The 14,470-nt window shown below is 41.8% G+C and overlaps 1 protein-coding gene across 1 annotated transcript in view; it reads right to left on the bottom strand.

Annotated features, from left to right (window-relative positions):
* nedd9 (neural precursor cell expressed, developmentally down-regulated 9) overlaps positions 1 to 14,470 on the bottom strand; it is a 51,425-nt gene that overhangs the window by 14,245 nt on the left and 22,710 nt on the right. The window contains exon 3 of the mRNA XM_075449152.1: positions 1,891 to 1,989. Coding sequence (XP_075305267.1) covers positions 1,891 to 1,989 — 99 coding nt within the window. The remainder of the gene's footprint in view (positions 1 to 1,890; positions 1,990 to 14,470) is intronic.

Genomic DNA, 14,470 nt, shown 5'->3' with positions numbered 1-14,470 from the left:
TTGCCTTTGGGTGAAATTAGCTGCATGACATGATGCCTCAATTCTAATTCTAGTTCAGCAAAACTAAGAATCAAACACAGTAATAGCAACATGTTAGCAAGAGGCTAACAGATAGCCTATAGCCTACAGCAACATGTTAGCAAGAGGCTAACAGATAGCCTATAGCCTACAGCAACATGTTAGCAAGAGGCTAACAGATAGCCTATAGGCTACAGCAACATGTTAGCAAGAGGCTAACAGATAGCCTATAGCCTACAGCAACATGTTAGCAAGAGGCTAACAGATAGCCTTTAGCCTACAGCAACATGTTAGCAAGAGGCTAACAGATAGCCTATAGCAACATGTTAGCAAGAGGCTAACAGATAGCCTATAGCAACATGTTAGCAAGAGGCTAACAGATAGCCTATAGCCTATAGCAACATGGTAAATGGTAAATGGACTGCATTTATATAGCGCCTTTCCACTCCTTCGAGCACTCAAAGCGCTTTACATTGTATGCCTAACATTTTACCCATTCACACTCACATTCACACACCGGTGGCAGTGGCTGCCATGCAGGGTACCACCCTGCCATCAGGAGCAATTTGGGGTTAAGTATCTTGCTCAAGGACACATCGATGGGGTCAGGTAGAGCAGGGCTCGAACCTGCAACCTTTGGGTTGCCGAACGGCTCCTCTACCACCTGAGCCACCACCGCCCCCTGTTAGCCTCATGTTAGCAAGAGGCTAACAGATAGCCTATAGCGTACGTCCCTGATAGAAATCTGCATCCCTTTATCTTCTGCCCGTTTCTCCTCTTCTTCTCTTTCTAAACTGGGCACCTGATGGCTTCTTTGGTCTTTCACCATGATGATGATCCATGATGACTCCACATTATTACCTTTGCTTTTCCCATTAAAGGGATAGTTCGCCTCTTCTGACATGAAGCTGTGTAACATCCCATATCAGCAACATCATTTCTGAACATCTTCTTACCCCCTGCTGCGTCCTGTGAGCAGAGTTCCAGCCTCGTTTTGGTGCTGATGAAGGTAGTCCGGCTAGTTGGCTGGGGTTTAAAAAATAAAACGTTTTGCTTCTCAGAACAATATGCGTTCAACAGAGTAATACATTTGCATCACAGAATCGTTCTCCAGGAAGCAGGGCACTGCTCATTCTGCACAGCAGGCAGTGATACGAAGGGAGAGAAAATAGGGCCAAGCGATTGTGAGGTCTGACTTTTTCATCGAGAACCATTTTGTGATGCAAATGTATTACTCTGTTGAACGCATATTGTTCTGAGAAGCAAAACGCTTTATGTTTTAAACCCCAGCCAACTAGCCGGACTACCTTCATCAACACCAAAACGAGGCTGGAACTCTGCTCACAGGACGCAGCAGGGGGTAAGAAGATGTTCAGAAATGATGTTGCTAATATGGGATGTCAGAAGAGGCGAACTGTCCCTTTAACGCCGTCCGTTCACCCGTCAACCAACCGGAGTCACGTGACGTAAACACATTCAGTAGATGGCTGCACAGATTTTTATTTATTGTATAGGTATATGGGTCTATGTTAATTTTAGGAATGAAATACAGTTTATTTGGATTGGCAGCAGCTTGTGTTGTGGCCTGGGATCAGTCTACCCCCCCCCTCTGGAGGTGGGGAGGCAAAAAAAGGGGGGGGGGGGATTTGTTTACCATTACATCAGAGCTAGAAAACTGGTGATTGTTTTTTTTTTATTTGTTTTTATTTTATTGTATTTTATTGCATTTCATTTTTAAATTTTTTATTTTAAATTTTTATTGATTTATTTTATTTTTTATGTTTTTATTTATTTCGCCCTCACATAGAGGGCGCCCTGGGCGGTCGCCCACATTGCCCATAGCAAACACCGGCCCTGACGTGGGACACCTACCCCCTGCGACCTGCTGGGTGGGACGTCGTAGAGGTCCTGCTGGTTGTGCTGTCCGGGGCTGAAAGTGTAGGACTGTCCCACTCTGGTCGGGGTCACCACCTGTCGGATCACAGCAGAGACAAACAATAAGAGTCTGAAACAACAGCAGCTCTCAGACTGATGAATCACCAGCAGTCCTGCTTTGTCCATTGTTTCTGCCTTTTTCCCTTTTGTTATGTCTGTTTCTCGTTCCTCGTCCTCGGGCGACCCTGGGACGGTAAGTTATTACGTTTGAGTCATAAACCAGAGCTGGCTACTGCAGAGCAAACGTCCCGGGTCAGCTGTTAGGAAGCTTCCAGAGGAGCATCCAACTCCCCGGTCTGAATCTGACGGGGGCCATTTCTCATCTTCGGACATTTTCTTAGTTTGGATCCAGTGTCCACTTTTTTTAATGAATGAATAAAACGTCTCGTTTCCAAGTTGTTTGAAAGGAAAAAGGCCAGCACACATTTTTTTTTTTTTGTCTGGATGGATCAAGTTGCCAATTATCACTTTTACTATTTTCTTAAGGGGGAAAACACCCAAATCCAAACATCGTTAAGGAAATTATAACGGGACTAAATGCAGGAATTGGTTATATGTTGGTGTGTCCATTGTGTTAATGTTCATGATGGTGATAAAACCTGCTGTTAAATCTAAAAATGCAGTGTGATAACAACATATAACCGACTCTTTTTCTTCTGAAAGTTGATCTTTTTAATAGTCTAGAAGTTTAAGTATTACAAGCAATTTGAAAATAAAGCCAGTTAATATAACTGAGTGTACCAAAATTAACAGTATTTATCTTTAACCAGCTGAAATGAGAATTTTTATGTTGATTTTATGTTAAAAAAAACACAGCCCTCCTTTTAAAAAGCCTAAAAGTTAAAAGAAAGCTAACATTAGCCGTTAGCTAACATTAGCCGTTGTGCTAAAAGCAGTCAAATCACAGGGAAGCTGGTTGTTGTGCCAAAACAAGAGTACAACAAAGTCAACAATACTACAAATTTGTATAATTTTAACCAGCTTTAATAAGAAATTTCATGTTGATTTTCTGTTTTTTAGAAAAACAAAGTCCTCCTTTTAAAAAGCCTAAAAGTTAAAAGAAAGAAAGCTAAAATAGGCCGTTAGCTAACATTAGCCGTTAGGCTAAAACCAGTCAAATCACAGGGAAGCTGGTTGTTGTACCAAAACAAGAGTGCAACAAAGTCAACAATACTACTAAGTTCAATTTTCTAAAAGCACAACTAAACCAAAAATGATTAGCTAACATTAGCCTGAAGTAGCTGCTTAAACAAAACAAAGGAAGGGTGTTAAAAGCAAAACGGTGAATTTACGTGAATAAATGTTTATTTTTTACTGTGTTATTCTTAAACAGCATTTGTTTTGGTCAAATTTAGTTTTGAAGAGGCAACAATGTTAGCCTGTAATGTATACTCACTGAGGAAAAACGGTGTTGGCAGCAAAACCTCATGAATGTACATTTTATTTCTGAGGATTTATGGTTAACGGCTGTTTAAACATTAAGGGGGAGCCGGGAAGGATTTTGTATTCCAGCCAGAATATTCACTGGAAAAAGAGAGAATATTATAAAATACAGCAGGTTAAACATTTAAAACTAGAACCAAACTGATGATGACTCAACTAAGCAATAAAAAATGAGCGAAACCTCAAATCTGAATGGAGGGTATTTGAGAGTCCTGGCTGGGTTGTGAGTTTTTGAATCCCATCGATGTGTTCCAGCACCTGCTGAAGTAATCATTAGGTCACCGATGGACAAACAGGATTTATTTAGTGACATTTCACACTGCGGCGCAGACGAGCTGAAGAAAAACGCCGTGAACACGGCTGGTTTCACTTTTACTCGTGACATTTTTTGACCTCTGGTTAATGTTTTATCACGTTTTCCTCCCCTCTTCCCGTCAATGAGCCCCTCCCACACCCAGTGTTTCCACCCCCCCGCCTAACAGCGTCAGACAGACAAAAGGAATGCTGGGAATGTCTTTCCCCAGCGCTCCTCTCCTGCCCTCTTCACACCACTACCACTCTGGAACGAGCCGGCTTCGTTAGCAGGACTCTAAAACAGGCTCAACCTCCCGGCTTCAGGCCCAGTGTCGGCTCTCCGGCTGCCGCTGATCTCCTAACCTTCAGGGAAAGGTGGAGGTGGTTTGTGATGTGGTATTAAAAAAATAAGGGTAGCAAAAGTAGAAGAAATGTAAAGTGAGAACGGTGGAAAAGGATTCGCCTTGTATGGAAAGGAATGCCATTCATACGCGTCTGACTAACAGTTAGTCCATATGGTTCTCATAAGTGAGCGAAGTGATTTAAGGAGTTCATTTCTGGCATTCCTGTCTGTGCGTTCATCGCTGAGCTGAGAGCTTCAACCCATCAGCAGCAGCAGGATAAACAGATGCTGTTAGAGCCGGTTTTATCCGCCGTACAGGGCATTCAACACGGTGTCTTTGGTAACAAAAAGGGCCTAAAGAGCCCATTTAAAAAAAAATTAATCACGATTAATCGCATTTGTACACAAAATCCAAAAATGAATCCAAAAGGTGCAGCTTACTTGGGGTTATCTACGGTCTGCTCATCCATTTGTGTATTTACTGTATTTATGTTTCACTGTTTGAATGGAGCGCGGTGAAAGGTTCAGCCGAGTGTCACAAACAGATGGCAGCGAGGTGTCCGGGGACCTCCGTGACCTTTACTGCAGGTAAATGCCCCTTTATCCCCCGTCTCCTCCCTCTGTTTACCCCAAATGCCAGCGGGTAAATATTTACTCGGGCGTTTAGGACTGATGACATCATGAAGAGCCACAGGGACTGAGCAAACATTTGTTCCCGCTCAGGTGAGAGGTGCTCAGGATTCCTCCCTGGAAGAAGAGGCGGTGACTAAAGAGGGATCAGGCCCAACCTGGCGCCCCGCGGAGTGGAACGGACGCCTCGTTAACACTCCCACGCGCTGCGGCGACCGACTCAAAGCTCTTTCAGAGGAGACGTGTTTACTCGGCGTGCTGGCAGGCTAAAGTTCTGGCAGGTAGGACCGTGTAGCCTTTACTTAAGAGCCATTTGAGAGGCCTCGCCATGACATCAGCAACGACCTCATGGGTTTGTTTTAAACCCTCTTAGTTACCGTAAGCATTCAGCTTCTCTACAGATTCTTCTTGGATCAAAGTCACAACAAAATGAAGGTTTGTCTTATTAAAAAGCAGATTTTCATCCCGGTTTTATAACATGTTGGTTGAAAACCAGAAAGTATAAATATAAATAAGGAAAACTCTGATAGTAACACACGGCAATGGATATACGAGACCTACAGGAAGATATTTAGTGAAATATGTTTAAAAATACACACTGAAACCATTTTAATTGGATAACGCGAACATATATCTCTCCTGTACAATTAAATAAGTTTGATCCTAACATACTGGATCTCTGTTATAAGTGCAGCAATCACCAGGGTGCATTATGTTTATGGAGATGTGAAGAGATTCAACCATTTTGGAGCTCAGTGTTAAAGTATAACTCTCAGATACACCTTTATGCCCTGAGGTGTGTGTTTTAGGCATTTATCCAGATGTTCTTTATCTAAGGAAGGAAAATGGTCGAGCTTTGTTTACTGCATTATGCTGGAAGAAAGTTGGTTTTTTTACCCGCTGGTTAAATAACTTAACATCGAGTTTAGCTCTTGAGAAACTGACCTATGTTGTTAGAAAGAGGGCTTCTGAATTTTATGATATTTGGGTATTTCTGGAACTGTTGAGATAATGAAAATTATTTAAAATGTTGTTGGGAGTGCAAGCTGCTCTGTTTTTATTTATTATTAATATTTTTATTCATATACGTGTTTATTTACTTATTTATTTTTATTATTTCATATTGATTGCACAGTAATTTGCTGACTAATTACTGCGGTTTAATGCATCTTTTTTAATCATTTAATTATTATTTTCTTTACTGCCATTTGTGTTGGATGTTGTTATATTAACATGAAAAACCAATAAATATATGCTACAAAATGTAGCTGTAACCTACATTTTGAATAATATTTTTAATTTATTATTATTTTTATTATTTTCATTATTTCATATTCATTGCACAGTTATTTACTGACTAATTACTGCATCTTGTTTTAATAATTTAATTATTATTTTCTTTACTGGCATATGTTTTGGATGTTTAAATTGTTGGATGTTGTCATAGCAACATGAAAACCCAATAAATATGTGTTTTAAAATGCAGATGTTCTCTCAAACATCTGCAGCCACCTTCTGTAACTAAACCCTGGAAGACAGATGTTTTAATCCTCGTCTCTCTGCCGTGGGTCACCTCTGAGTTATTGCCGGTGAGCGTATCGCAGTCTCTGACTGAGGCGATGCGTTGCTTCACACCTTTTAATCGGTTGCAGGCGCCCACAACACCACTTCCCTCCTGCTAATGGCCCGCTGACACGAATCAACGACCAAAATGAGGCCGTCTGTCAAATGTCGACATATAGAAGATGAACGCTCTTATCCATCGATCTGGAAGCTGCTTCTGTGCAGCGGATAGAATCTGAGCCAGCAGACCGCTCACACGCTGGATAAGAATTTATTTTATTTATTTAGTTTGATTTATTTATTATTTATTCATTTAATTTATTATTTATTATTATTGTTTCAAATTATATAGCTGTTTTATGTCTTATTTTATTCTTTTAATTTCTTTGTTTTTATTTTTCTGTTGTAAAGTGCTTTATAAATAAAATTGGATTGGATTGGAAGAAAGGAGCTTTTTGTGTGGCCGTACAGCCTAAATGTGTGCGTTTGTATCCTTTAACGATAACCTTTCTGGCTCTGCTGAATCACAGCACGATGACGTGCTTATTAAAGCTCCAAACTAATTAATGCAGGTAATTAAGTCCTGATTCCCACGAGGCCGCCGGCCGTCTCCACAACACATCCGAGCGGCTGAAGCCAAACAGACAGCGAGCTTTGATGAGGAGCGTTAACGGAGAACAGAGCCACTTTGGCTCTAATAGGGCTCATCGTTCATCCTCTGTGATCAAAGCAGCTTTTTAATCCTGTGGCACCGCGAGCCGACAATCAGGAACGTTAATGGATGCGTCTGACGTTCACCGTTTACCTTCCAGGAAAATCCTGAACAAGACGACGGATAATAAGCCGACGAATTCACCAACATATGCAGCCGAAGGGAATCTGCTGCAGATCTATTTTCTTATTCTGGGTTTTATAAAAGAATCCTTTGTGTTTCTTTCTCCTGATTGGTCAACTTCTGGAGGGACGTCACTAGGGATGGGAATCGAGAACCGGTTCTTGTTGAGAACCGGTTCCCAATGTTTCAATTCCTTGGAATCGTTTGGCGACTTTGCAAACGATTCCCTTATCGATTCCAGTGGGCGCGAATGGCGTCACCACGCAACGTTGCGTGGCGAGTCCAGTGCAGCCAACAGCCAACAGTAAACATGGCGCCAAAGCGGTACAAACGCTCGAAAGTTTGGTTACACATCCCTAAAAAAGACGACAACAGGGCAACTTGCAAAGTGAATATTTCACCAAAGGGAGGAAATACTACCAACATGCAATAACTATGAATGAATGATTAACGTCGGTGAATCTGAACCCAGCAACGTTAGCAACGTTAGCATGTCCTCGGCTAACACTGCAGGTAACTAACTAACAAACACTGCCTATCATGTTAGCGCCATTTGCCTGATTGTAAAAGCTGCTGTTAGTAACGGTTAAGGTTAAATGAATGCCTTCTCAGGCATTACATTTAGATGAAATCATGAGAGACAGAGCCTGACTGGCTCAGAGCCAGAGGCTGGTGGTGCTACCCCCAGTTCACCTCTACCTCCAGCTTCTCCTTTCACCAGAGCAGGAAGAGTTAAATTACCCAGGCCAGGATAGACCAATGTGGACCTCACCGTTGTTGGGTTTGTGAGGTCATGACTCGTGTTACTTCTAAACTAAACAAAGTTGATGCTAATCGACCGGTTTGTTGTCCTTTTTCTCCAATGAGAACCGATAAGGGAACCGACAAAGAACCGAATCGTTAAGCAGAATCGGAAATGGAATTGGAATCGTAAAAACCTTATCAATTCCCATCCCTAGTCGTCACGGAAACCTTTTGACCACATTAGTGACCTGAAGCACAATAAGTTGAGTCGTTAGAGTTGCTGATCTGCGGGAGATTTCAGGCCGATCGGCGGAGTCGTTGTTGAGATACTTCGTTCTGAACCAGAGTGGCGGGCTCCACAGAACCGCCGCTGTGGCTGGAAACGCTGAAAACTCGACGCCCTTTGGCTTCTTAAATGAAAGTAATTCCTGGTTTTGTTTGTTTTTGTGATGCGAAACTGAATCTGTTGCAGTTTGGGTTTATGGCTAAAAAAGGACGCGTCGACTCGAGCTTTTAAAGGCGTTCAGCAAAGCATTTCCTGTGTTGTTCTTCTTCTGCTGCCTCGTCACCATCAATCGTTCAAAAATTATGATTACAATGAATTGAATTCCAATTGGCTTGAATTGGACTTTATTATCTAAGTCCCTTGAGATGACATTTGCTGTACTTGGCGCTTTATAAATAAAACTGAATTGAATTGGAACTGCTTTAAACTTCGGGGAGGAGAAAGATTGCTTCGCCGCGGCTGATTTACGAGCTCAGCCTCTCTGTCGAATCTCAGAGAGCAGCGATTCATCACAAACGCGACAGCAGTGAGCGCTTACAGCAGCTGGCCGGCTTCAGGAAGGAATAACTCACTTATGTGTGCCGGGTTTGTGATTAATCTGAGATTAAAAAAAAAAGAGCAGACGCAAACAAACAAGCCTTTTGTTGCACAGAACCTGGTCACCTGGAGTTTTACCCGGAGGCGGCACACCCCGGGCGGGAGCCCATAAACGGTTATCAGACTTCATTAAACCTTTTGTTGCAGCGGCACCTCTTTATGGCACCACGGAGCTGATCGGATCTACGAGAATGGGAGGAATACTCCTACAAGGAGCAGACCTGGTGACGGCAGGAAGAAGGGAATGAAAAGGCCGTCTGGAAGGAGCAGATAAGAGCAGATGTTTGAACTCTGAACCCTCGGGTCGAGGAGGAGGAGGAGGAAACAGGAAGTGGGCCTGACGGGCGAAGACATACACCTTTCAGAGCAGAAGAAGAAAGGAGGACGATAAAAGGCCGTCGACTCTCTGTGTGGCCGAGCGCTCCAGCGTGGGGGGGGGGCGAGGAGGGCCGTCCGAGGACAAGGCCGCCGCACCAAACCAAACCTCCAGAGAGCACCAAACCTCAGGGTGCCTTTATATACCAGAGACGCCACATCAAGAGGAAATAACTGGGCTGGCGAGCACCCCAGAGGACCAACGGGAACGCTCCTCTGAGGCCGAGGACGGCGGCTTCAGAGTAACACGAGAGCGGATCATCAGTCCGGGAAGCCGGCCGAGGCCTCCGTAATCACTTTGGGAAGCAACAACACGCCGTGCACAGTTGGCACTCTTAGCCGGTCGATACACCAAGCTGTCGGTTCTTTAAAAGGAAACACTGGCTTTAGAGTTTCATGCATAAACAGCACAGCTCTGAGCTGAAGTCTGACCCAGACCTCAGTTCTGTGGCATGTGGAAACAGCGGAGAGTTACAGCCAGAAATAACTTACTAATAGTAGTAAAAAAAATGATCAAAACGACACTCCATCAAAAGGATTTTTATGACCGTCCAATCACAGTTCAAATAAAGTTTATTCAAACAAGCTGCTGGCTGCTCATTTAACTTAACGACGAATATGTTGAACACTTCCTCAGTTGTCACGGTAATAATCATCAAATTTAATCTAATAAAGTTGAATTAAAAACATAAATTTCTACTTTTTTTTGCCCAGAACTGTTATTACTTCCTGGTAATTAACCAGAACTAAAGGTTTATGTTCCAGTGATTGCTTTGATGCAGCTTTGATGATGTTTAAAGGGAAACCCAACCAGAAACCCAACCATTTCTGGCCCAAAATGCCAAACCAAAGCGCATCTCAGCATCCTGAAAACATCTCGTATTCTCGGTTTGTTTCTGGATGTTTCACAGCACGTTCTGTTTTTAACAGCCTGACGTCACCGCTGAGCAACAGGCGCTCGTTTGGACGCTCCAACACAAGGACGTGCACGTACGCACGGCCTGAATCTGTTCTTTAAATAGACCAGAAGAACCGCAGAAAATGGCTTTGATAACCACAGATTGGAGGGGCCTGTTACACGTCTGAGATTTAATCTCTCCAATAACACGATTACAGCACAAAGCGCGTCGTCATTAGAGGCGTCACCGAACCTTTCTAATGCCAGCTGAGCCTCGCGGCCTCAGAAGGAGGCGGGACCGCTGTGTTGGTGCCGAGTGATTGGCAGCTCTGCCCCCCCCACCAGGACTCTGGCTGTGTTCGAAACCGCATACCGCATACTACATACTTCCATACTACATACTTCATACTACATACTGCATACTACATACTTCCATACTGCATACTACATACTTCCATACTACATACTTCAATACTACATACTTCCATACTACATACTACATACTACATACTTCCATACTGCATACTACATACTGCATACTACATACTTCCATACTACATACTACATACTACATACTTCCATACTGCATACTACATACTGCATACTACATACTTCCATACTACATTCTGCATACTGCATACTTCCATACTACATACTTCAATACTACATACTTCCATACTACATTCTGCATACTGCATACTACATACTTCCATACTGCATACTACATACTTAAATACTACATACTACATACTTCCATACTGCATACTTAAATACTACATATTACATACTTCCATACTACATACTACATACTTCCATACTACATACTACATACTGCATACTTAAATACTACATACTTCCATACTACATACTGCATACTACATACTTCCATACTACATACTTCCATACTACATACTACATACTTCCATACTACATACTACATACTGCATACTTAAATACTACATACTTCCATACTACATACTGCATACTACATACTTCCATACTACATACTTCAATACTACATACTTCCATACTACATACTTCAATACTACATACTTCCATACTACATTCTGCATACTGCATACTACATACTTCCATACTACATACTTCAATACTACATACTTCCATACTACACACTACATACTTCCATACTACATACTGCATACTACATACTACATACTTCCATACTGCATACTACATACTTAAATACTACATACTACATACTTCCATACTGCATACTTAAATACTACATATTACATACTTCCATACTACATACTTCCATACTACATACTACATACTGCATACTTAAATACTACATACTTCCATACTACATACTGCATACTACATACTTCCATACTACATACTTCCATACTACATACTACATACTTCCATACTACATACTGCATACTTAAATACTACATACTTCCATACTACATACTGCATACTACATACTTCCATACTACATACTTCCATACTACATACTGCATACTTAAATACTACATACTTCCATACTACATACTTCCATACTACATACTGCATACTTCCATACTACATACTACATACTGCATACTTAAATACTACATACTTCCATACTACATACTGCATACTACATACTTCCATACTACATACTTCCATACTACATACTGCATACTTAAATACTACATACTTCATACTACATACTTCCATAATACATACTGCATACTTAAATACTACATACTTCCATACTACATACTGCATACTACATACTTCCATACTTCATACTTCCATACTACATACTTCATACTACATACTTCCATACTACATACTACATACTACCATACTGCATACTTAAATACTACATACTTCCACACTACATACTACATACTGCATACTACATACTTAAATACTACATACTGCATACTTAAATACTACATACTTCCATACTACATACTGCATACTACATACTTCCATACTTCATACTTCCATACTACATACTTCCATACTTCATAGTGCATCCTACATACTTCCATACTACAGACTGCATACTTAAATACTACATACTTCCACACTACATACTACATACTTCCATACTACATATTCATAGATCAGAAACAGTATGCAGAGTGTTTACCCACAATGCATTTCGCTCCTGCCCGAGCCGAAATCAGCCGGCCTGAAGCTGATTTCTCTTAAGCTCTAAACTCTGTAAACTTTAGCAACATTTGAAACATTTTCAGGAGAGAAAGTAGTCGTTTAGATCCCCAACGTGTTGAAAACCTGACAAAATACCGGCTGTTTACAATTTTGTTCCCACGAATTCGGCGCTACTAAAGCTAGCCGCAGTGAGCTAACGCACTTCCGGTTATTTTCACAAAATAAAATACCCGTTGCCTTTTATCACAGGGAAAGCCATTACCATACAATTGGTGCTTTTGTTTTGAAAACAGGAAGTGAACCTACCCTCGTTGTAGCTAGCTTGAAACTGTCGTTTTGACAGGAAATGACGATCGGCGACGTCACGTTACGTTGCATCTTGGGTAGTTTGAGTATGAGTAGTAACCTCATGATGCATACCCAACATTTCAGAGAATCTAGTATGCATCTGGGAACTTTAAAAAAAGTTAAAGTTAGTAGGAGTAGTAGGAGAAGTATGCGGTTTCGAACACAGCCTCTGACTTCATCTCAACAGGCTGGCTTTGGTTCAGTGCAACACGCCCTAAGCTCCTGGCGCCTTCTGCCTGTTTACCTTCTCAGATACCCACCTGAGCTCACTTCTGTGATGGCTGATTTACTTATTTGGGGGGGGGGGGAATCCCTCGGGACATCAAAAGCCCATCCGGCATCTAATTACTACCCATCTCCTGAAGGCTGATCCGATCTGAGGTGCCAGAACGAGTTAAACGGCTGAATGAATGAGACGTTTTCTAATCTGATGATGCCAGTTATCTACCGTCTATTATCTCTTTTCTTCTGTGCAAACTCTGGTTGTGGAACAGCAGCACAAAGAAATAAGAGTCATCAAAACAGTCCTTAAAAGCCAGTTATAAGCTAGTTTTCTAACAACTGAACACAGTTTATTCAATTCAGTTCAGTTTTATTTATAAAGCACCAAATCACAACAACTAATGTTAGCTGTACGTTAGCTCGTGTCACCATTAGCTTCTGGAAGTCAGTGGAATGACCAATCATTTACTGCCGCTAATGTTAGCTGTACGTTAGCTCACGTTTGATAACATTTTCTTTATTTAGTTACTTGTGGTAGCTTAGCTGACATCTGCTAACATAAGCTAACATTTTTCCTGGTGGCTAATGCTACCACACCCACAAGCTAGCCATATTGCCTCTTGGACTTGAACTGAGTAGAAATATATTTTAATGATTCTGATTGAAAGATGGTGTAATTCCTCCTTTTCTACGACAGCCTTGCTGAATTGCAGGTTTTCATAACCTCTCATTTTACAACAATACACATTTCCCTAAATGCTAATAACTGTCCAGATAATGTTTCTGTATCCAAGCTAATTTGACTGTATATGTTCTATAGGGCAGCCTGAGAGATGTGTTATGATAGAGCCACTAACACTCATAATAGACCTGCTGGTTGGTCGATTATTTTATATATTTATATATTAAATGACTGACCAGAGACTGTGGGTTTTCAGCTATCATGTGTGCATTACTTTTAAAAAAAATACTTTCAGGTTCAGCTCCATGAAAATCCAAAAAACACTCGGTGCTGTTTTCTTTTCCACAAGTTGCTCCCATTCGCTGCCTCGGTGACTCAGACGGGCACAAAAACACAACCTGTGGCGAGCGCCAGGCCCGACACACCCTGTCCACATCTCACATGACGCACCCACAATCCCTCTGCCTTCTGTGGGTGGAGCCGTGAGCTGGCAGAATAACACGCCGCGGGCTAAATGTGTAAATAACGTCTCGTGTCACATCCAAAAACCAACACCCGCCAGCTCAGGCCACGCCCACCACAGCTGATTGTTAAATCCATTGTGATCCCAGTGATCCGTCTCCAGAGAAGTCTTCTTCTATTCTTCTCTAAAACCCACTCCTCCCCCCCCCCTCACTGCCATCGAGAATAAACGTCTATTTTTTTCTTCCAGGCGCTTAAATCTGAGGTTTTTCTGTTTCTTTTTTTTTGTTTCCATGTCGCTGTCAGACGAATAATTTTAGGTTACTTGGATAAAAACGGCAGTAAATTGTTTCAGACGAGTTCTACATCGTGCCAGACGAATCGCTCGAGCAGCTGGTTTCACTGATGAGTTCCAACCCTCAACTTCAAGCAGCACTAATCGGAGAAATCAGCAGGTCCTGGATAATTTCTCATCCCTGGGCTGAATTAATCAATTTGGCCAATAAAATTAATGAAATTTCCAAGTTAGTCCAATTCATACAAAGGCAGTTACCGACATTACCAACGATGAGGGAGCTGAAGGACCCGACAGGTAGCTTTTCAAATCACCTTTGCTGCTCGTTAGCAAATAATGCTAATATGTCCTGTATGGTGTCACTCACATT

The sequence above is a fragment of the Odontesthes bonariensis genome, chromosome 18 (genome assembly GCF_027942865.1).
Source record: "Odontesthes bonariensis isolate fOdoBon6 chromosome 18, fOdoBon6.hap1, whole genome shotgun sequence".
Classification (NCBI taxonomy): domain Eukaryota; kingdom Metazoa; phylum Chordata; class Actinopteri; order Atheriniformes; family Atherinopsidae; genus Odontesthes; species Odontesthes bonariensis.
Note: the sequence above shows the minus strand (reverse complement) of the source record. Positions and strands in the feature narration are given on the sequence as shown.